The sequence below is a fragment of the Prosopis cineraria genome, unplaced genomic scaffold (genome assembly GCF_029017545.1).
Source record: "Prosopis cineraria cultivar Desert tree isolate PC_DT_omini unplaced genomic scaffold, ASM2901754v1 PC10, whole genome shotgun sequence".
NCBI classification, from domain to species: domain Eukaryota; kingdom Viridiplantae; phylum Streptophyta; class Magnoliopsida; order Fabales; family Fabaceae; genus Prosopis; species Prosopis cineraria.
Genome location: NW_026555341.1, coordinates 4,828,782 through 4,854,624, shown reverse-complemented (window position 1 = coordinate 4,854,624; position 25,843 = coordinate 4,828,782). Strand labels below are relative to the sequence as shown.

The following is a 25,843-nucleotide window of genomic DNA, read 5'->3' as shown; positions in this document are numbered from 1 at the left end:
ATTGAACCCTTATCATACCCTTATCATGGTAGAAAAATTTCTACCATGATACATCCAAGACAATATACCACAGGTCTTAAAATATCTCAAAAAGCAATTAGAACCATGAGGGACAGACATGATCCTCATAGCATGTTATTTAAATTAGGTCATGAATCAAAAGGGACAGACATAATCCTCTTGGACATATAAATGCATTTAATAAAAAGGATTAGAGTTTACATGCTCCATAGACAAGATATGTCCTAAGTTGGCACAAGATACATTGTATAATCCAAAATAAGAGGCAACGTAAAAGATGGTGTCTCATACACCATAATTACACCTCTGGTGCTTTCTCGGCCGGATTCGCTCCTGTAAAAATATTAACCACGGGGAATGAGACTTAAAAGTCTCAGTAACCAAAAATTAATATGTAATGATGCATGCGGATGTAACTAATCATGCGATTGCTAAGTGGGCACACAAAACATTTAACCGAACAATATTTTCAAACAAACCGAACAAGTATTTAATTGCATGACTGCACCTTATATCCTCCTTTCACCATGCTCGGACGCCAAATCACCCGGCCAAAGTTGAGTTGGACCAAGCGACACGCCACTCATTGGGTCCAATGAGGGCTTACCACGTGGTAATAATTAACCGAACAGAAATTCCCATTAACACCATACATTAAAATACCCTGACAAGTCATGCATCATTCAAATATCCAAACAGGAATATATCCGAACAATAATATCTCATCATGATAAACAAAAATAAATTTTTAACCCACTTGGCAATAATTTCAAACAAGTATATACAGTATTTATTTTCAATAATTCATAATTTTTCCAAACAACAAAACAACACATAACCATTCACAAACACACTCATCACAACACATTAATAATGGTTACCTTGTGTCTTGAATAACAAGTTCCCCTTCACAACTCCTTTTTCACCACTATCTTTGTCAATATAATCTACATAATTATTTCACAATACTATATATTAATTTTACATTAAAATAAATAACTCTAATTTAAATAGTTAGAAAGTCTTAGATCTATAATCCATATTAACACTAATTTAAGATTTATGCCTCATTTAACTTCCCAAATTCTTTTCTAAAATTCTCGTATCCTAATAAACTATTTTTTTTATCCTCAAATCACTTCTAGTATCACAATTTCATCCTTCTATATTCTAAAAATTCGTCCAAAAATAAATTAAATTTTTAAAATTATCCTGAAGCCTCAAATCACCTTTCTATAACCTCAAAAATACCTATTCATACTTAAATAAATATTTAATAATCATAGGTTTATCCCTACATCTCAGATTCCACATAAATTCAACCATATAGATCTAGATTTTAACTCAAAAATTCTTAAACATGAGTTTCAACCTCAAGAAAATATTCTATAATATTTATTATATCCCTAAGAGTTTTAACCTATATTTTTAATCCATCATATCATCAGATTTACTATCCTATAGAAAAAATCCTAATCAAAATATTTACTCTATCCTTCAAAATAATCATATCATTAGAAAGCTAATATTATTTAAAAAATAACTATAAAATTAATTTTGTAATTAAATAAATTTTTAAATGCTAATCTAAACAGGAAAGTTAGAACATACCTGAAGAAAAAAGAAAATAATCCCCCCCTTGCGAGAAAACGCCGAGCAACGTGAGAGGAAGAGAGAAAAATAATATAAAAATGGGATTGTGAGTCCCAAAATTATATAAAAAAAAAACTATAGGTTTGAATTTAATTATTCAAACCTTTGGGCCCAAAGTTGCAATTTTCTCTAAATTGCATCTTAGCCTCTCATGCTTCCTAATGCACACACCCCCTCCTTTTTATACATGAAGGCACCTCTTCTCTTCCCTCATCTAACCAATGTGGGACTTAGAAACAACAACCTTCCACCCCCCCTTTTTTTTTGTTCCTTCTACCTTCTCTTTTTTTTAACACACACATAAAAAAAAATTATTTATGTATTATATCTTAACTAAATATTGCTTATGTGGTTTTAAATTTAAATTTTAAATTCATAATTAAATACCTAATCATAATATTATTTCTAAATAACCTCAAATAATATAAATTCCTATTATTATCATTTTTTTCCTCAAAACCTAAATTCCACAATTTCTTTATTATATAAAAATCAGGATGTTACATGTTTCCTCTTCTATCCTTTTTGGTCAACCATTTTCATCCCACTATACATATTAATAATAATCACATTTTAGAAAATGTCAAATCATCCATATACTTGTCAAAACAATACAACCTATTAATATTTCCACATAAATACTTGTCAATGTAATAAGAGGACTTGTTGGAGCCCAATTTCATCAGATTCTACCCTGCTCTTATTAATAAAATAACATGACTTGTTCATTTAAGAATGGAAGTTGTGAATCAATTATTCACTTATCAAACACTAAAGACTCTTATTATTTCCCTATAGTAAAAGGACTTATAAAAACCTTTATCATTATACACTATCTTACTCTTGTCAATAATATAAGGGATCTTGTAAATTCATCAGTAAAGTTGTTACTCAATGGAACACTTTTCCAAACCCTAAGGACTCTTGATTTTTCCCCACGGCTACTTGTCAATATAGTAAAAGGACTTGTTAATTGACGATTGAAAGTTGTTATTTAATCATACGCTTGTCAAAACACCCAAGGCTTTTATTATTTCCCTATGGTTACTTGTGAATATTTTAAAGGGTCTTGTTTTGAGTCTAAGTGTTACTCTATCTACATCTTGTCAATACAACAAGGGAACTTGTTAATGCATGAATGAAAGTTGTTACTTAATCATACACTTGTCGAAAAACTAATGGCTCTTGTTATTTCCCATGGTTACTTGTTAATATAGTACAAGGCCTTATTTGAGCCCAAGTTTTCATTATATTCTACCTTACTCTTGTCAATAAAAGAAGTGGACTTGCTAATTGATAATTGAAAGTTGTTATACAATCATACGCTTGTCAAAACACCAAAGGCTCTTATTATTTCCCCATGATTACTTGTGAATGTTCTAATTTGAGTTTAAGTTTTTATTATTTTACCCTCATCTTGTCAATATAATAAGGGAGCTTGATAATTCACGAATGAAAGTTGTTATCATGGCTACAAAGCAATAGTCAGCAAACACATAAATGACATAACTTAGCACATATATTGAAATAACACCTAGAAATCGCTGAACTACATTGTTTTGATTAAGATAAAGGTAAATGACAATGAATACCTATAGAAAAATGAAATCCATCTTATCATTTATTGACCAGCCTTCTTGACCTCCAACAATGCTGAGTATGATTACCTTTAACAGTTAAGAATGATCTATCGTGCAACCTTTGACATTTGACCTTTGACTACTAATAATGCTATCAAAGAATGACCTCACAATGTCATACACAGATAAGAAAAGCAATTTTGACTTAAGAAGTTGAGAAGAAGTTGCCTCCAATCGTTACCTTGATGGGGGCATCGTGGGGTGACTTGTCTAAGATATGGGGTAGGGTGAGCTGTGAGGGTTCTAGTACAAGGTTTTTTTATTATTTTAAACTTAGAGGCAATTTTGTCATTTTGCTTACAAAATTAATGTCAAAGAGTTGCTAGAGGATTGCAGAGTAAATATCAAATTATTTAGTCTTTACATGATATAAATTTGATATATAGGTCCTTGGTTTTTATAGTCAGGGATTTTTTTGGGATAAAAGGTTATTCATTCATAATAAAAGTTCTAGAGGTTAAAATACAACAACAGAATCATTTCTTCTCCCTTCCTCTCTTTTCTTCTCTTTCTCTAATGAACGATGGAGGATGGTTGAAGAAATGCTTATTTTTTGAGCTGACCTAGCAAGCACATTATTGTTTCTAACATAATCCCTTAGAACAAAATTTAAATAACAGAACAATCTCTTCCTAAAATTAGTCTAGCTTCTTGAATAGTATCCTAAAAAGCATAATTTTGTGGCGAGTCTCTCATGATCATGTTGATAGCATTGATGCAATCAAGGATCACATTCACTTTCTTGATCCTTAGATTCCAACAGTATTGTAGACCAATGGTCAGGGATTTTTTGCTTAACAATTTTCCAAAAAAAGTCTCAAGAGATATCAAATTCATTTTCTTAGGTAGACTTTTTTATTGCTAATGGATTGTGAAATATTGTTTCCATGAACTAGTATATGGCTTGTGCTATGTATGGGGTATGAAAATTTTAAAAATAATTTAAATAAATAATGAGATTTACTTAATATCTATAAGGATTTATCTCATAAACAACATGTTAAAAAATGAAAAGATATTGTTACTTTAGTTTACAATGATAAAATTGATTTGACTCAAATAAATTACTTGGTCGAATTTCAAAGAAAATGGTGGACACAATTGTAACAACATAGATGAACATGTTTGCTAATACATGAGAACAATCATTCCCTATCTCCCAGAATTGAAGAGGTGACATAAAAACATGAATTAAAGAGATCTATGAATAAAATCAAATGAAGTAATTGATAGGTTATTTAAGTAACTTTTTAATACAAAGCAAAATGTGTTTAATTAACATTATGTTTTTTTTCTAATGATCCCTTCCCATTGTAGATTTATTGTTGGCAAATACTAAAAACATTGAAGACAATACAAAGCAATAAATCTCATCTAATAAGCATGCTTGAAAGTAGCAACATGAAAAAGGAGAAAAATGAAATGCAACATAGAGAGTGCGTGCTAGCAAAAAAACTCTATTATGGAACAAAATGTGCACAATGTATAAAACTTGAAAATTGACATGCCTTCAAGATAAACACAAAACGATAATGATAAAAAAAATTCCCTTATCGATAAGGGCTAACTTTCAAATCTATTTTGAGTAAGAGATGAAGAAGTAATTCTTTAGATCTCATGAGACAGTTAAGAATTAAAAAAATTATAAATATAAGATGGATTTATGGAAATAAAAATAGAGAGGATTGATTTGCGATGTAACAAAAAACTTATAGCAATGTAATAGACGTGTATTGTTGAAGAAAAAGAAGAATGAAGGCATGATGAAACATGAAACTCATCTGTAAATGAACTGTAGAGCATCAAAACAATCACCTATTTACTAATAATAAATTTGTAATAGGGAGAAAGTATCCAAAAAATGAATCAAAACATGATAGAAGAGAAATATCACTTGAGGGAACAAATAGAAAAGAAGGGGAATTTGTTAGACACTACACGAGAAAAAGAAAAAGAGAAGAAAGAGGAAGAAATGTTATAAGCAATCTGTAGGAAGGTTTGACAAGAGTACCATGTGGGAAGGTGTTAGAGCTAGTAATTTGAGATAAAGAAAAAAAAAAAATTTGATGTTCAAGTTGGCCCAAAAATTTTGGGCAAAACCAGATTGGGTTTGGGCTTAGCCCGAATATCTGAATAAAAAATATTTTTAAAAAACATATAAAATATAGTAAATATTAATTAATTCTTTAAGTTTTTTGTCATTTTAGACTGAAATACCATATGTTTGAGTGTATTACTATAATTATTTTTAAAAAAGTTAAAATATTTATATTTTCATATTTTCATTATTTTTATCAATAAAATATCTCAAAATAATATTCAAAATATATTTCAATATTGATTTTTATATTTTAAGACTCACTTATCTTTTTAAAAAAAGTTTTGAGTCTTATACATTGTTTGAGACTTAAGTGTCCAAAACAATATATTTTATACTTTTTATAAAATAAGATAATTAATTTTAAAGAAAAATATAAATTAAAATTAATTTTAAAAAATTTTGGGCATGTATGAGTTCTTGACTCTACTACTAGATAAATGTAATAAATAAAAAAAATATCTTTAAGTAATTATTTGATTATTATCCACGCTAGACTTAATTAAAAATTAAGAATAAACAGAATAAATACCCATTCTATATAAAGGTTTAACAATATAAAAAGTTAAAAAAGGTAATATTTTATTTGTTATTAAATGATTTTAATTTATATAATATAATGATCATATTCTTAAAAATGAATGGCAATAAAAACACCAAAACTCTTCAAATGTCATTATTAATCTTTTTATGAAAAAAATAGAAAAGTTGGTGAAAAGGAGCTGGTGATGAATCATAAATCTTATATATTTTATCCCACCTTTTTCATGTATTTTAATGATGATTTTAGGCTAATTTGAGGTTTGTAGATATTATTTAGATTATTAGCTAATTTTGAGGAATAATATATTTTTGAATTAATTATAGAAATTTTGGGCTCAATTGTGAATATTTTATTTTCTATTTTTAACATGGATTAATTTTTCAAATCATTAATTAAGCTTAATTTAAATTATTATACATTATTTGAATTTTTAGCCATTTTGTGGAAAATTATAATTGCTAAAAAAATTAATTTAAAAATATTTTATGAAACATGAATTTATTTTGGATATAACATACATTAATGGGTGCATTTGATTTTTTTAGGCAATAAAAAAAATTAATAAAGTTCAATGGTAAAGATTTAATTTTGAAAATTGAAAGGGCATCCAATGGCTATGAAGAAACAAGACAAGGAAGGAATTATCAAGGTTCATTAAGGGCGCAATGGTCATTTCTAATCAAGAAAAATTAGAGAACTTTTACACTTTCCTTTTTATTTTTTTCTCATTAGCTCCTTTTGAATTTAATGGTTGGAATTTTTTTTAAACTATAGCCTTTAGATCATTTAGGCCTCGTTTGGTATGATGAAAGAATTTTTGATGAAATCGGAATCAGAATTAGAATTGGAACAGAATTGGATTACATATGTGTGTTTGGTATGTATATAGAATTCTTATATTATTTAATATTTAATCTGCATATCTACATATTAAAAGACTAAAATATCCCTGAATAAAAAAAATCTCCCTCTGCATCGCTTTTTTTGCCAGATCAGACCCACCTACTTTGTCTTCCTCGTCCACCTTATACACTGCCAGATTCACACCTAGACGAAGAAGCGGTGCTCGACGACATAGCTCATACAACATCCATTGCTAGATATTCATGCCCAAACCAAGAACACCTACACGCACACACAGGGGAGAGAGAGAGAGAGAGAGGTCGTGGGAGGTGGGTCGTCAACTTGTAATAGTGGTGTGAGTCTCTTTAAGTCGACGGAGATCTAGAACGAGGGTCATCGGTAGTTATGGAGTCATTGACTTGTGTGCAATAGAGAGAGAGAGAGAGAGAGGTCGTTAGAGGCAGGTCGTCCATAGATAATGGAGTCTTCGACTTGTGATGGTAGTGTGAAGCTCCTTGAGTCGATGAAGAACAAAGGTGGCTTATCACCGGTGATGGAGCTGTCAACCTGTGTGTAGTAGAGAGAGAAAGAAAAGGAGTATCACAACGAACCCATTACGGTTTATGCTGAGCCTGTTGTAGAGAAGGACGTTGTCGTCCGATGTCGGTGAAAGGTAGTCATCACTGGTGGTCGCCTTGCCGTCGCTATTGCTGGAAGTGTCATCGTTTTCTTACTTATTGATTCCAGCAACCTATGATAGAAAAAATAGAAGGGGAAGAAGATAGTGAAGAGGGAGTTGCAGATCAAGAAAACAAACCTCTTACACTTATAAAATGGCATGTCGATGGCACAAAAAAGTTGGAAGCGATAGTGATGGCGAGCGGCAAAGGCCGAGGCGATGGTCGTGAGTCACGATGGTGCTTCCATTATTTACCATTGCCAACAACAAAGAGATGATGTTCAGGCAAATTCGACGGCAGATGAGTTGAAGGGTGGAAGAGAGAAAAGATTGAATTCCAGGGAGTTTGTTCAATTCCATAGATAGAATAATGGAATCTGATTCTACCTTTTTTCATTGAATCAGGATTCCCAAGAATCCTGATTCATGTATACCAAATGCTACTCTGTTTGGATTCCTGCCCCAATTCTATTTCCACATTAAGGATTCTATACTACTAAACAGGGCCTTATTCTTAACCCTCTCTTCCTTTCACCAATATTCACATAGGCATGGCATTGAAATTAGGGGAGCTCTCTAGTTTTATTTTCTTTTTTTTTTTCCAGTTGTAGTCTAAAATATGTAGCTTCTTCATCATTTCTTTTTTTTCCTTTCATCCAGCTCCTTCGTCTGCTTATTGCATCATCCATCATCTCATATCCTCATCTTCTCTTGGCCTCCGTCAATATTCACAGCCTTGCACCACCTTGTCTCTTCCACTCCCATTTCAAAAGCATTCTCTTGCAACCTCACACACCACACCATCAACCATTTTAATTTCATTCATTTCCTTTCATTTATCCATGGCCGTAGATTCTAAGGTACAAGAAAGAGGAAGAACTTCATTCATGGAGGCTTGAGCTGGCTTGAGAGGCAACTTGGGATGAACATAGAGAAAGCTAGTGTCACGCCCGATTCAAAATTTCTCGAGGAGGAAAATTGAATAAAAAATAAATATTTGGGAGTCGCCACCAAAATTTTATAGGGAATTTTGGAAACTTTTTTGATGCGGGGTCTACTTATAGAGAAAAGGGTAAGGGAGTTGATTATGTGTAGGGAAGATGTTAGACACTCAATAACACCAATTCATATGAATGGTTATCTTAAATTAACTATAAAAATTTAAATGGCCTTAAAAATATTAATTATCCTTAAAAATAAGATACAAAAAGTAAGAAAATTAAAAAGAAAAAATTTTATTTATTTATAAGTTGGACTTGACCTAAGATAAAAACCTAGAACCTACATACCCTTTTGAGGGATCAAAGCCCACGTAGTTCAAGGTAAAAATGCTTGTCTGTTGGTTGAAAATTTTTTTTAAAAATTATTTATTAATTTTTTATAAAATAATTTTTAGCATTGGTTTGTAGTTTTTATTTAAGAAAATATTTTATTTCTTTATCTGTGACAAAATTTTGAGAGATAATCTTGAGAAAATATTTTGATAAGATTGATGAAAATTTCATGTGTCTAAATCAATCTTTCAAATATAATTTATTTTATCTTATTTATTTTAGGAAAACCTTTTATTTAAATTAAGGATAGAATATCTTAAAATGTACTCACGATAATTTATCACTGCATAGGATAAATTATTTAATTTATAAATTTGCAAGGACTCTGAAAGTCTCACCTAATTGATAATTTTAAAACTACGTACATGCGATAATTTATTGCTATGTACAGGATAATAAATTAATTAATTAATTAATTTATAAGCTTGTATAGACTCTGAAAGTCTCATGCAATCAAAAATATAAAACGCCTTGTAGACGCATATGTCGATAATTTATCCCCATGTTTATGAGGATTTTAAAAGTCTCTCACAACAAATAAATTAGGTAAAACCTTGATGAATACCTTTCAAATGATACCTAGCTTATTCATTAAGCTGTCTATTGTAACTTCAAAAAACTTCTTCTTATTCAACACCTTGAGGTCCAATGATGAAGCAATCAAGAAAACAAATGATGCAAGAGGAGTAAATGACGCAAGAGGAAAATAAGAATTGGTTCTCATGTCTTGTCCAACATTTTGAGACTTAAAGATGATGCAAGTAAGGACTAAGGAGTTGATTCTCACAATGTTATGTGTGAAACAAGTGACCAATGAAGGAATAAATTTTAATTCATGCTTAAAGATGAGAAAATGTGAACTTACCTTTATGAATCTCTTTAACTGTCTCCTTGAGTCTCTATCTAACTGTCCTATGCTCTACCTTTACTTTTCTTTATACAGACCTTCACCTATGGTTTTCCTAATATTTCAATTCTATCATGATCAACATTAGTATTTTATATTTTCTTATATTATTATTATTATTTAGAGATTAGATGTTAATTGTTATCTTTCCTATTATTATATCTATTATTATATTGTTTTGAAATCTTCTAATCTTAATATTAGATATTAGGTTATTTTAAAATCTTCAAATAAAATTAGATTATATTATCTTGAAATCTTCAAATTATAATATCATATTATATTATATTCTAATTATATGGTGATCTAGCTTAAATATATTTTTTTATTATCTTTATAGCCAACTTTTATAGATATGCATATATATATATATATATATATTTCTTGTTGTAAAATATTATTTTTTTATTCTTATTATTTTTGTTTTTTTTATTTATTTTACTATGGATATTATCTTATTTACTTATTAGAACTTTGATAAAATACAATGTTCATAGCTAGAACCTAAGATTTACACTTGAAGACCATTGGGGAGTAATTTTTCATTTATTTTTTTAATTCAAGAGTTTAGGATTATTTAATCTTAAATGATTTTAAGTTGTAATACTTGAATACAATTTAGTTTTAGGTTGTAAATATTTTAAATCTTGGATTAGATAGATACTTGGATTGATTTTGTGTTAAATGAATTTTTGAAATTCATGTTTATTACCTTTACTTTGCCAATTAAATTAATTATTGAATTCTCATGGTTAATTAACTGTCATTGTGGTATTTGTTACAAATTTGGGTTGTTTCTTTTACTCTTGATTGTTCAATTGAGTTGGTAATTTGTCTAACTATTTAATTAGATAATTTAAATATATTTTTCAAAATTATTTTGAATTAATCATCTTTGGTTTTAACGGATTTAATTTGCCTAATTCATAATCATAGTATTTAGTTAACTACGAGTTTTCTAGTGGATTAAGTATTAGACTTTATGCTTATGGGTTTTATTTGCTTTAATTAAGTAATTGAATTTATTAATTTCACTCTCTTATCATTTCTCTTTGGTCTAACTAATTGAATTGGAGTAGAAAAGTTAACTCCATGTGATATCCTAAGTTGTCCCCTTTATCATATTTGAATCAAACTTTTCTTAATTTTTGGTCAATTATTCCTTTTTGTCACATAATTAATTTCTTTAGCTTTCTTTTCATTTTTGCTTTAAACAAAACCCCCCAAATCATAATTGACCCTATCTTATACAATAGTCTTGGACACGTACTCTATACATTTGGCAATTGAAAATTATGGTTAAGGGAATGGATGCACGCCATTCGAGGCTCAATGGATTGCATGTTTATTCACATCAGTTGAAAAATAAAGGCAAGGTGAAGGGTCTTAAAAATACTATAGCAAATCTTTGTCTAATAGGTTCGTTTAGTATGCTTGTATTCTTTCATCTAACTCTAAACTTAAAACTCCCCCAACCTAAGCCTTTTTTTTTTTGTAAGTATGATCTGATCAACTTTTCTAATGAGTTCATGCTTTTACCCTTCCCTATATTCGCCCCGATGTAGGAAAGGATTAACTTAATCACCACCACAACAAATCCAAACAATAATCATATACTTCATTTAAAAGTTTGGGCCTAAACTCATTTTTACAAAATCATCAAAAAATTTAACATATCAGAGTCGTATACAGTAGAAACAAGTTATACCCATTCACATCAATCATTGCATGCCTTTAAAAATAAAGAAATTAGGTCAGAATATGAGCTATGTGCTATGGCAAGAAACACATGCACCGTGTCATGTGGTATAGAACCATGTGCCCTATCCTTCTCTGTACCATGCACCACGATGCCCAAGCCAGTTTTTGCTACTGTCATTTTACAGCATAAATTATAAACTTTCCGGCATGTGCCATTTTCACATACGACGTTTGATTGGAGTGATTTAAGTGCCCACATGTAACTTATCACATAAGCTAACTAATGAGATAAGTTTAGACACGATCTAATGGTTCATTTAAAATTTAGATGCTCAAGTGTAAAAAGTCACTTTTTCAAAGAAATTAACACACCCAAGCGCTTAAATCAATCCTTTAATGTCATTAGACTATTTTAGGCCTTGAACCAAGTCTAAAATGATCTATTACACTTAATTGACCACATTATTTATCAATTATACACATATATCATAATTTGGCCATTCAACGGCTCATTTCTATAAATATAAAATTTACACCACATAGTACAATAATGTACTTTAGGCTATAATCATTACATTTTCACTATAAAATCACACATATATATCTAAATTTACAACAAGTTTACCACTAAATCTTAGCCCATATAATTTAGTCCATTATATATTTTCATATATGGGCTGAGATTTACAATCACTATAAATTTTTCACAAATCATAAGTTAAACATGCATGCAATTCCTATGGCAACTTATATACACAATATTCACAAGGTTTAAGTTCATTACACAAACTTCAAAAACACACAGCTTTAACAACTTTAAGCCGGTCCTACTCTTTTCATTTGCCTGGCTCACTACTCTATGCTGTAAAAATGTAACCATAGGGTGAGATAATAATCTTAATAATAGAATAACTCTTTACTACTGACTATCACATGTAGAGCAAGCACAGTATAATTTATAATTAAAAATAGCATATAACATATGTTTCACTTTAAATCACATCTATATATATCATTTCATCTATTTTACCACTATATTCAACACTTTTCACCACTTTTAGCGTTTAGCATGATTATTACTAATCAAACTTTTAAATCACCCCAATCTGAAACCATAAGCTCGCCTTAGATCAATATACACTCTCATTAGCCCTGAGCTCACTTTCAGTGGTAGAATCACCCGGTCAAAAGTGTTCTATCCCACCTTTGAACTATAGTTTCTCCCAATACACACAATGGAGTGTTATTGACTCTAACACCGCACGTATCAATACTAAAGAGTCTGAATTTTCAACACTGCATCTCAATAGGCATTAAGGAGATAATTTTAACACCGCACCTCGAAAGGCATTATGGAGATATAATTCTCCAACACTGCACCCTGTTGGGCATTAAGGATAATGATGCCATATGGTCCTTCTCTACCTCTCTACACGGGCAAACTCCACCCCTATGATCATCATTTCTAAATCAATCATAAGTTCCCAATTACCACCATACATATATAGATACATATATAATGTTATCACACAATTTCACATGTTTGTTTGATCAAATTTTATTTTCATACAATAACCACGCAATGTTACAAAACATGGTCAGTTTAAAATTGTTTCATACACTAGATAGCATACTCACACATAGTTACAATAAATAGTCATTACAGAGAGTTATTTGGTTACCCAACCTTTCTATCACAAGAAAGGTTACTCGTGGCTTTAACAACTACTAACGCGTCAATACAAGCATATTTCCATACTTTACCATTAAGTTATGCCAATCTACATACAATTTGCCATTATTAGTCAATTGGTTCAATTGATCAAAAACACATAATTATCAATTAAGGCTATAACTAGCCATTTATTCCTTTTCACTTAGCCATTCTAAGTCCACTATTGCTCAATTACCACTTTACATCACTTTAAATGATCTCATTTTGCTTACACATGATTTTCACCTTAATTTCCTCTTAGTTTAAGACTATATTGAGCTTATAAGTTTAAAGCTTCGTCATTCAACTCCAAACCAGTTATAAAGCTCTAACTTGACTCCCAAAAACCTTTTATTATTGTTGGATAAGAAATAAACCCCTTAAATATTTCTAATTCAATTTTTTTATAACTCATATCCAGATAAATTATAGTAGAATTAGAGGTAAGGGTTGTATGAAGTTTATCTGATAAGTTATTAGTTAGAGATACCTTTCAATGCTTTAAAAATGCTTGCCCTAACTGCCAAACCTCTCTTCTCTTCTCCCTTCACATTTTCTTTGATTTTTCCTTTTGAAGCCTAAGCCAAAGCATGACTTAAGAGGTCATTTTCTAGTACATGCACTGCGGCATAGGCAGTATTAGTCATGGCACATGGCACAATGAGGAGAATTCTTACCGTGCCCACACATTTTGCTCCAAAATATGATCCTTCAACCTATATCTGTTCATTTAACATCTTAAAGACTCAAACTATCAATTAACCATCCAAACTTATAATTATTTATTAATTACTAATTTACCCCTGATTAGTAGCTAATCACAAGATTAGAAAATTAAGATGTTATAGATGCCCACTTTCATTTGGATCTATTTAGACCCTATCTTATGTTTGCATGTGTTTTCCCAATTTTTAATGCTATTATCACTCCTACACAAGAAATTAATCATGCTGGTCTTTTTGATGAAAGTAATCATCTTGTAATTAGTAAACCTAGTGAACATGTGACACTTTCAACTCATTACCTTTTTGAGGATTTTAGAAATGTTATTAGCACCAACTTATCACTTATTAGTAAAAGAAAGCCAATTACTTAAGTACAAAGGTAAAAGTAGATTGTATTAAATACCCTGAAAGATCTTTTACTTGAACTTGAGTCCATGAATCTTGTTGATTACAAGTCCATGAGAAAGTTTACAGATGATACTTTTGATGTGTTAAAAACTTTGCAAATTGATTATAAAGAATTCTACATCTTCCTTAGCTGAAGTACAAAATTCTGCTTAAAATGGCCTTTCTCTTGAAGAGCACATTCCAACAAACCTCTTGTGAAATAGAGATCAAGAAAATGGAGACTCATCTTGGTGAGATCAGTACAAGTATAATGGGAGGCTAAAAAAAAGCTTAGAGATTGCAACAGAGCAAGTACGCATTACAAGAATGCTCAGTCAAGACATAGAAGTAAAGCAACTTATAGTAAAGATAGCATTGGAGAAGTCTAATTTGAATTAGAAAGATAACGTTCAATATCTTAATATTTGTACAAAGAGCAAAAAGAACCTTAATTGATGTGATTAACAAAAATTAGAGAATGCTGGCTAATGTATAAAATTAGTGTTCTATATGGCAATGTATAACTTGGCCCTAGTGTTTTCCATTAAACATATATAGTTTACGTTGTATTTTACTTTTTGTGCATTGTCAATCAATTTCAGGTCCTTATAATAGCAGAAGCTTACTGCATAAAAATAATGGCCCACTCTTTTTTACATAAGTGTAACATCATTGTAATCCTAATCCTTGTAGCTATACTAGCGGCTCATCTTTTTCTTGGTTTGTACTTTGCACAACGACATACTAAAACTAATGGAAATATTATTCTTTCTTTCATATTTTAGTTGTTCATAGTAATATGTAAAATTGAAAATTTAATTGTCTTTCATGTAAAATTATTGAATCCTCACGTCACTTTTCTGTACGACAATTACATGTAATATGTTGTAGATTACACGTAAATAAAATATATTGAGAGAACTCACTGTGAGTTCTCTTATATTTACACAAAAAATAAAACTAATTTCATGTAAATCAATAAGGGAAAAAATTCGAGCATGGCTGAAGAATAATTTACATGAAATCTCTAGTGGATTACATGTAAAGCCGTCACATAGAAAGGGAGCCCCAGTCAGTCACCGAGAAATACATGAAAACAATTGAGGATTACATGTAAATTAATAAAAGGAGAAAATTCGCGAGCATGATTGAGTAGCAATTTACATGTAATCTCTACAGAAAGGAAACCATTGTTAGTTGTCAAGAATTACATGAAAATGATTGAGGATTACATGTAAATAAATATGGGGAGAAAAATCGCGAGCATGGCTAAGTAACAATTTATATATAATCTCTAGCTAATTACATATAAACTCCTCATATAGAAAGGAAGCCATTGTTAGTTGTCAAAAATTACATGAAAATGACCACAGATTACATGTAAATCTCATTGGTATAACAAAAGGCAAAACCTTTGCACCCTAAGCTAGATTCCTTACACCGAAAGCTAGAAGTCTTGCATCGTGAGCCAGAAGCCTTGCACCTTAAACCAGAAGGCTTATACTTAAGCCAGAAGCCTTACACCTAATCCAAAATTACATGAAAATGTCCAAAGATTACATGTAAATTAATGTTACCATCACACAATATTTAACCCTTGCACGCTAAGCTAGAAGGCTTACACCTAAAGTCAAAAGCTTGCACTAAGAGTATAATTACATGAAAACGCCTTAGGTTTATATGTAAATCAATGTTATTATCACATTGTACAAAAGACTTGCACCCTAAGGTAGATGAATTGCACCCAAGTCTTCTGGCTTAGGTAAAAGCCTTTTGGGTTAGGGTGCAAGGTTTTAACTTAAGGTGCAAGGCCTCTAGCTTAAGGCCTAGCTTAGGTGTAAGCCCTCTAGCTTAGGATGCAAGGTTTTAGCTTGGGTGTAAGGCTTTTGGCTTGGATGAAAGGCTTATGGTTTAAAAAATTACATGTAATATCTTGTAGATTACATGTAAATCAAATAAATAAGGAGCATCTATTATCAATTTCTCTATAATTATATGAAAATGACAACTAATTACATGTAAATCAGTATGGGAAAAAATTCACGAGCCTGCTTGAGGAATAATTTATATGTAATCTCTAGCTAATTACATGTAAATTGAATACACAAAGAACACACCCTATCAATCCCCTAAAATTATATGAAAATGACTACGAATTATATGTAAATCAATATGAGAAAAATTTAGGCGTATGACTGAGGAAAAATTTACATGTAATCTCTAGTGGATTACATGTAAATCAAACACACAAAGGGCATCCCTTGTCAATCCCTTAAAATTACATGAAAATAACTATAGATTATATATAAACTAATATATGAAGAAACTCAGAGTATGACTAAGGAATAATTTACATGTAATTTTGAGCAAATTGCATGTCAATCAAACACACATAGAGCAAGCCTTCCTTAGTGCCCGTAAATTATATGAAAATGACTACGAATTACATGTAAATCAATATATGAAGAAATTTATGAGCATGCTTGAGGAATAATTTATATGTAATATCTAGCATATTACATGTGAATGAAACATATAAAGAGTATATCATTATCAATACCCTTGAATTATATGAAAATGACTATAAATTACATGTAAATGACTAAGTCAAAAGCTTTGCACCTTAAACTAGAAACCTTGTACCTAAGCCATAATAAGTGCACTTTAAGCTAAAAGCCTTGCACCTAAATCAGAACCCTTGCACTATAAGCTAATATGCTTGCACCCTCTAATTCTAATACCCTAAATTAAAAAAATATATCATGGGAAGTAAGCAAAACATCATGCCATGTTAAACCACATCCTACCCTATATAAAAAAAATTAAAGGAACACTTACAATAAGTTATCTCTTTTTAAGTATTATACATTGTATAGCAAGCCATGTTCACATATAAAAGATGCGGATTTAATAATGTAACATAGAGGACAATTGAATTGTTTTGAAAGAGCAAATGAATGTGAAGAGCACGAACGAACAATAATAATTTCAATGAAAGAACATTAATTCCATTAGGTTTGGTTTATCTTTCTATTAAGTACAATTAAAATGATAAATAAAGACTATAAGGCACCTCATATCAACAAATATACCACGGGGGCTTAAGGACAACATTATACCCATGTTAAATTATATCTTATGTTACATAAAAAAACAAATAAAGGGGATGGTCATAAGTATATTTTAAAGTACAATCTCAATTTCATTCAATCTTGTAGGGAAATCTCATGATTAGCATTTTTTTGTAGCTCACTTGAATTATGATATGCATAAGTTAAATTTACAAGAGCTTCTTGATTTGAACTTATTTTTTTCATATTCATATGAAACTTTATGCTTTAATGCGTCTAAAACATTATGCCTAAAATAAAAATTAGTAGCCATCATAAGTGGGTCATTCATGGCATACTACATTTAGGTATAAGATGTTTATCCAAAATGGAATGCGTTTAGTAGTATTACCAATTCCCAAACTTATCACTTTTATATCAAGGTACTTCTATAAAGGTGTGGCCCTTCTTCTAGTAATCTACTCTCCGTAATAAAAAGGTAAAATGAAAGTCAACACAAAGGATATTGTAAAGTAATGCAGTATCAAACACTATAATAAAAACAGACTCAACATTTGAGGAGTGAAATAAAGAAAGATTCCTTATTGCATCATTTAATTACTTAGATTAAACAAAAGATAAAGATGTTGAATATTGCCTCTGTTGTACTCCTTTATAGGTCTGTAGGACACATAAATTTCTAGATTTAAACACTTCATTTTGAATCATATATTATAAGAAAACATCTCATTTTCACTATTTTTGACCCTACATCAATCAATTACAACAATCATTCAAATATAACATGTAAGGAGTAAGGTAAGTAAAGGTATTGTTTTGAATATCACTTGAATGACTATTTTCATTTTCATAAGAAAATGAAATTTGATCATTATCAGTCAATGTTAAAAGAAAAACATCAATCAATGCAAATGTTTACATACGCTTTCTCTCTCTTTTAATTTATGAAAACTAGGGACTAGACCACTAACTAACTTTAACATATGAACTGCCAAGTTGAAATAGGCAGACTATGACATACATATTGCTTTGTGTATAATATTGGAAATCCTTTACCAAAGAGAATATAAAATCAAGAAATGAATACAAAAAGAAAACTATAGATAGTCAAAACTCTACCAGTTGCACTATGATAATAGTTAACTAAATTTAAGGTGCTGGAGCAATAAAATAAGACTAGAAGCATAAAGTGTCAAATGGTATTACAAACCTTTGGAAAGAGATAACAAGCTTGAAGTTTCACTATATTAGCATTGTCGGAAACTTTTGTCTTGTAAGCTTTTAAGGAAGATAAATTTTTAGCTTTTTTAATTGTGGCACATTCTTTTGCATATGCAATGTCATGTAAACATAAATAAGCAAATATGCACATATTGTAGACATTAGTTTGAAAGGTTGTGTAGAATTTTTAAATGCAAAAAATAAGTTATGGAATGAACAACTGTATAGAATCATGCTTAAAATTTTAGGAACCTGAGTTTAAATTTAATTGTATCATTAGATGGAATTCATCAATTGATTAGTCATATTCAATGAGTTTCAAATTTCATTACTATAGTTTATTTAACAGAGTAGAGATAATTATTCTCAAGTGTTCTTCCAACAATATTGAAATCTTCTCATTAACACCAAAATTTAAATGTATCAAAAGTATATTCTTTTCAGTTCACCAAAATGCACAAGCGAACCTTGCATGAACTTCTTAGTTTTGTAAACAACTTTTCAAAGATTATACAATCTGTAATGACTCTTCTAATACATATTCTACTAGAAGTTAGCAAAAGCCTATTTGAGTACAGAAACCAACTCCAGATAACTCGGGCCATTATCATTGTAATTTGTACAATGTGGAAAAAGTAATTTAGAGATTATTGAACAAAAAGGTTATCATTAAAAATCATTGAAATTTGAAACTTTCTCTTATTCTCTTTTATCGGCAACTAATAAGGGGCTCACAATTATTAGTACATAGAATAATTTAGAAATGATTGCTTGGTAATAGAGAAAACTTTGCTTAATAAACTTGACAAACTATCTTTGTTTTGCCATAGAGAAAAAGAAAAGAACACAACATGATTCAGTCCGCTTTCAAAGTTAATGAGTAAGCTATCAGGTCAATGAGAATTAAAAAAAAAAAACTTCTCACCAATGACCTCCACCCTAATACTGCCTAGCAACAAAAAATCACAACTTTTACTACATGGAAGGAAAAGAAGCTATGGATATGAAAATTTAACGATACTAGTAAGCACTTCTTCAGGTGCCATCACGCATTTGCATTTGCCAACATTTTTTACATTCAAGGGCATATTTTGACTCCTGCAACATCCAAATGAAGCCAAAAATAAAAAGCAAAATTTGCATGTAAGCTTTTCTGCATTGGATCTCATTTCTTTGAGGAAATGTATAGAAAGCAAGAATAGAATTGGACTTGACATGAAACAAATATCTTGTGTTAAAGTTTGAGGAAGCTAAGAAAGTGAAGGAGAATGAAGAGATTGAGATCGCTAGATTGTGGGAGATCATGGAAGACACTTCAAGTGAGATAATGGTGAAAAACTGCTTTATCCAAAACCAGAAGTGAAGATGGGCAGAGTCACTTGTCAAAAGAGGAGCCTTAAAAGTAGTTGTAACACATTTGCAAAAGTTGTAAAATTAAATGTATATAAACATGAGAGCAATTATTAGACAAAATTAATTCAGGTGAAGGTGACTTTGAGAGTGATCAATAGGAATGGAAGTGAAAGGGCAAAGCAAGAAAGATGATGACTTGGAGGAGTAGGGTTGCCCAAAATCGTCTACAATTTCTTAGACCATTTTCTCCCAATAACAAAGGGTATTTTTGTCCATTCTCTTTATCATTTTTTTGAATGAAATAAGAAGATTGGTCTTTTAATGTACTTTCATCTGTAGGCACAATTTAGCTTTCAATCTGATCTTTTTCACTAATTTTTTTTTTTTTGAAAAAGTCATTCTTTCAGGCGTCTGATTCATGACTGCGTACTGCATAGACTAATCGCAACTTTTTTAACAGAAAAAAAAAATGTCTCAATTTCGAGACCCTGCCGCCGGTGGCCGCGGGTCGGGGGTGAGAGCGTGTCTGCCTCCCATGCGGATGAAGCCGCCGCCTTGATAAAAAAAGCAGTTTTGTAAATACGAAAAATAACATATTCTGGTGCGGGCGGTTCCACATCACATTTTCTGGCAATCAGCCACGTGCCTGTCACATTTCATCAAATCCTACGTGGTCAACTAATGTTGGTTGCGTAACATGTACGTCTTCGTACCACGTTCTCTCTGATCCAAACAACGGTATCTTCCAGACCAACACCCACCTATGCTCGCGGGTTCTTAGGCCAAGTGACGTGGCCTTCAAGTTCCGAATCGTCTGCCACATGCGTCTTCCCTTCATTATTCGTTTCTTCCTTTTCGTCTTCACACGCCGATCGTGTTTTCGTCCATTTTGCTTTCTTTGTGATTGTCAAGATCATCCTTGAAATGTTTATACGATAAAACGTCGAGATGTTAGAGGATCAGGTGGCATACCTCTTGCAGAGGTACCTTGGCAATTATGTGAGGGGCCTCAACAAAGAAGCCCTCAAAATCAGTGTCTGGCAAGGTCCGTAAGTCCTTCATTGCATTTTCATAGTTCTTTACTATACTGCTGTGTTGAAATCAGAGTGTGACTGTTAGTTTGTGACCTCCATGGAGTGATTACATATAATCACGAATAGTTTGTAATTGCTGTCTTCAAATTCTCAACCTGCTGACGTCGAGACCGCGAACTCTGACTTGCATATAGGATAGTAAGCGAGGGAAATATGCGCGAATTTGTTGCTGCGTTAGAAGGCTAGAAGCCTTGAACACTGTAGTTTTTGGTGGGTTTGAGTTTTGTGCTTATAGCCAGTTGAACGTACAACTTCAAAAAGAAGTGATAAAAGATGCTAAAGAGACGAGGAAATGTATAAATGATAGGCAGCAGCCCATCTCTTCAAGTTAGTGAACTTGGTCTATGAGTGAATAGAGAGCATGGTGTTTGTTGATAGACGGAAAAACTAAAAAGGAGATACTTATAAAAGGAGTTTTCTTGCTCTCGTGAATCTTTAGAAACTTCTTCCTGCCTCTTATGTTATTATGTGATGCAGTCGAAGTTATATCTTGTTACTGACAGCTGGACAGGAAGGGTGCATCAATCCGTTGTATAAAGCTCGTGGTTGTTGTTGTTGTATTTTTTTAGTGACACTGTAGAGCTGATGCATTTCAGTCTGAGTTGTGAGACATGTCAATCCAATTTTACGTTCAGCTGAACAGTCGGAATTCTTGTTATTCACTTCTAATCTCTCTAACGTGTTGACTTGGCTCTTTTTGCCATACTAGTTTCTTCTATATGCAATACATGTATATAGTCTCCAGTATTAGAGGGCTTCTTCTGTATATTTCTTAAAAGCCAGGATTCCCCCCCCCCCGGCTACTTTTTAGTATCATTGTGCCAATAATGGGTGATATTAAAATTATAGCCCTGCTAATTGGTAAATTGCTAAAATTTCTTGCCGGCTTGGTCAATATCATTAAGCATTCAAAATGTTCATAGATTTATCCATTTTTAAGTGGGCCAAGATTCTAATCATATTCAATTCTGGAGTTCGTTGCGGGGGCCTGGAATATAATGACAAGGATCTTGAGAGCATTTTGAAAATCCTATTTGGAGTTTTGTGGAGGCTTGATTGAGGCATTCACTTTTGGTCATTGGTTAGCCTGCTTCTGGTTTAGTGTGGTTTAATATAGTCCAGGACTGGGTGATTTGGATCTTGTTCTTTTTCCCTACTTTTCTACCCCCATCTGTTTGTTTCATGAAGGACGAAGCCACTGTGCTTGGTTACTCTAGATTATGTTTTCATACGAAATTTGTGTTAAGATATTTATTAGTTTGAAAGAACTAAAGCAAGCTTGTAGGTGTACGCCTGCAATTTTGTCTTCCCCTTTTCATTTTATTGGAGCTAAGAATGCAGACTTTGCATTTTTCCAACAACCCCTGAATTGAGGAACAATATTTCTGTTTTACATGCTCTTGTTTCAGGCTACATTTTCTATGTCATTTCTAATCTCTTTCTTTTCTTTTTAACTAAAATGTAAAACAGGTGATGTGGAGCTTAAGAATATGCAGCTCAAGCCTGAGGCTCTAAATGCTTTAAAATTGCCAGTAAAGGTTAAGGCAGGGTTTCTTGGTTCAGTCAAACTTAAGGTTGGTTGTTGAATTTATCAATTATGATTCCAAAATTATACCCATTTAAATGTATAAAATTTTCTCACACTTGAGAGTTCTCAAGAACAAAAATCCAAGTGACGCTAAAGTGATCATCAACAAAGATTAAAAACCATCGGCGCCTAGTTATGTCTCTGGTTTTTGAAAACCCTCATGTGTCACAACGAATAAGATGGAAGGGCTATGGTGGTGTATAAGTGTATGTAGGATAATGTGATTTGATTTTCTTTGCAAGTTCAAATGTTTCACACTTTATTTCACTGATGTTATTATTAAATAGACTTGGTTATGTCTTTTCCATGAAGTGAAAATTATGGTGACCTAGTTCAATGTGCCAAAGCATAAATTAGACTCAGATTTAGTGTGATCTTTTTGCGCTTATGAGATATTGTCCATCCACTCCTTAGCACTGCCAATCATCTTGGATTCCATGTCCTAAAATTCACAATCCCCGTCAAAGAAGTGAATCTTACAGTTTTATCTTTGATAAGCTTTACTAGTAAACAAAGGCTTGAAGGTTAATTTAGGAACAAATAATACATTCTATAAACAGAATAATAATGGATATGGTGCTTTTCTGTGTGCTATTAATATTTGTTAGGGTATCATCAACAATTTTTCGCTATGAACAATGAGGTGTGGGGGTTAATATTAAATAGCTATTCATCATATGTGATGCTATTAGAAGCTCCAGAGTCAAGAATTCACTGATTTTTATTTTCTCAAGTGTTCAATGCGGTTGAAATCTTACCTGATTGGGGCATGTTGTTATTAGCCCCTACATTTTTTTTTTCTCATTAGCGTTTTGAGATCCGAACAACTTATGCAACAAGTCATGTTGATCCTTTGAGAGTGGATTCCGATTTGGTTCTGGTTCAAATCGCTCTTCTCCTTTTGCAACAAAGCCTTTGTTCTCATTTATGTTGGGAGGCTTCTCAAGTAACTTTCAACAATTTTCTTGCAGACCTCAGATTTGACAGTGATCACGTCGCCCTTTGCCATTTTTCTTATTGTCATTATTTGGGGGGTAAGTGATATTTTTCATTAAAAAACCTTAAGGAAATTATACTATGGGGTGCATATATGTCGACTTCCTCAACCTTATCCTAGTCTAATGCCAACTTTTGGACAATAGGCTGCTAGAGTACAAGCTAACCAAACCGCAAGGTAAGACTCTTTGTTAACCTTTCATTAACTAGATGGTTACATATATAAGTATATTTTTATTACCTATAAATATATTTGTTGTACTAATACCTTTCCCCTAAAAGAAAAGTTTGCCATATCCTGCACTTATAATTTGCAGCAACACTTCGGTCCAAGAGAAGTTTTGGATTTCCAGGCTTTTAGTTTCAGGTGGACAATAAAGAAAGTTGAGGCTGTGGTCCTTTTGGTTGGATACAGTGATAGAGTATTTAAGCATTACTTTTATGTACTATCACATTTTGTATTACTATATTTTGGCTTCCTTGTAATCTTTAAGGACATGTGTAGGAAAATTAGAGAGCCTTTTTCTGCTGCTAATACTGTATTTTTTGGCAGTATTGTAGGATCTTGATTTCTCTTTTTGTCAAAATTAGGTTTCCTCATTTGCAGTTGGTCAATATCCATTACGTCTTGTTTGGTAGCATGGAAGCGTTTTTGATGGAAGTAGAAGTGAGGTAGAAATGGAATTTTAAAACATGTTTGGTATGCACATGGAAGGGGGTATAATTTTTAATTGAAATATGTATTTATAGTATGAAAATACCAAAATGTCCTCTAAAAAAAAAAAAAAACTCTTTTGCCATCAGAAGCTTTCACAACCACCCTGAATCACTGTCGAAGGACAAAAAGAACTGCTGTCAAAGCCAAAAATTGAAAGTAGGACAAAGACCAATCAACAAAGCATCCAATATCATTGGATGCAAAAATCTACACGTCTTTTGAAATCTCCCTAGCTACACACACCAAAATGAATCTAAAACACAAAAGTTAGTCTACAAGAAGAAGATCAACACCACAAGAAGAACAGTTTAAAATTGAAGTAGAATTAGAAACATCAATGATGCATAACATAAACATTGTACTTAACAATGGCATCCCCTGAATTGGGAAGGAACCAGTGGGTTTGAGCCTTGATGTATCCTTTGGAAAATCTGAAAAGCCCACTTCCTTTGATTATTGGCATCTCCCTTGCCTTTTTGAACACTGGCTTCCTCCACAGCACTGTGATGGTGCTTCCATCTTACTTCAAGTCCCTTCCACGAACGCGAAGTTCATGGCAATCAAAAGCTATATCTCATTTCGACCCCGGCGAATAAAACCCTTAATCTCTTCCTATCACTTTAGAGCTCAAATCTGGACCCTTTTTCAGGGGATTATCGATTGTGTTTAGCAATATGAAGGTGGTGGTGGAGTTTATTGGCAGAGGAACTAAGGGGATGGAGGTGGGATTGCGACTATTGATGGAGATTTTCTTTCTTGAGACTAAGGAGCTTCCAGTCAATTGCACAAACAAAGTCGTATTGAGCAACAATGAAAATGAGAAGAGGAGGAGTATAAGTTGCTAGTGAACATTGGAGGTGGATGCGTAGGAGGGAGAGACATAGGTCATGATGGCAAGGGAGGCCTTTGAGAGAAGAGAGATTTAGAGGTGTAAAATTTGTCATTTGAAAAAATAGCTAGGGGTGTAACAATTAGAAAATCTCACTTCTAGGGAACTCAAACTAGTTCCATCCGGTATAGCATGGAAGTCAATTTTGTCAATTTTGATGGAAGTGAGTTCCTCATGGAACTGAGGTCATGTTTGGTACGGTAGAATAAGAGGTAATGGATTGAGAATAAGAGTAGAATAGGCTTATTACCTTATTTGGTACATTGCAATGATCATTCTAATGGAATGACTCGTTACCTCATTTGAGATAATCCCTATTTCATCACTAGACCAGGGGAATGGGTGCATTCCATGGGAATGAGTTTTTGGGTGACCAAATTCTCCCTGTGATTTTTTCAAATTTCAATTTTGCCCAAATCCATAATCCATCTCTCTCACCCTCCACCATTCGCCCTTTGTCTTTTTATCACCATTTTCTCACCGGCGTTGTCTGCACTTTGCACTCATCTCCCATGCCCTCCATTGCTCATCTCCTTCATTGATCTCTATGAATCTCCCTCACCGTCATTGAGTTTTTGGGTTCATTAAGATTGTGATAAGATGGTGTTGGAGGGGGATTTTTTTTTTTTGTTTTGAAATCTTTGGATATGTTGTATTTGATTGGTTA

General features: G+C 32.0%; 1 protein-coding gene and 1 long non-coding RNA gene across 2 annotated transcripts in view; one reads left to right on the top strand and one right to left on the bottom strand.

The window, feature by feature from the left end:
• Nucleotides 1-234: 234 nt before the first annotated feature.
• LOC129321603 (uncharacterized) lies at nt 235-1,928 on the bottom strand. The gene is made up of 3 exons (XR_008596042.1): nt 1,633-1,928; nt 903-968; nt 235-354 (listed from the first exon to the last, which is right to left on the bottom strand). It is a non-coding gene; the product is annotated as an uncharacterized LOC129321603 (long non-coding RNA).
• An 18,722-nt stretch (nt 1,929-20,650) lies between these two features.
• Nucleotides 20,651-25,843, top strand: part of LOC129284368 (uncharacterized) — a 70,379-nt gene continuing 65,186 nt past the window's right edge. The window contains 2 exon segments of the mRNA XM_054919827.1: nt 20,651-20,936; nt 22,456-22,559. Coding sequence (XP_054775802.1) covers nt 20,840-20,936; nt 22,456-22,559 — 201 coding nt within the window. The 5' untranslated portion in view covers nt 20,651-20,839.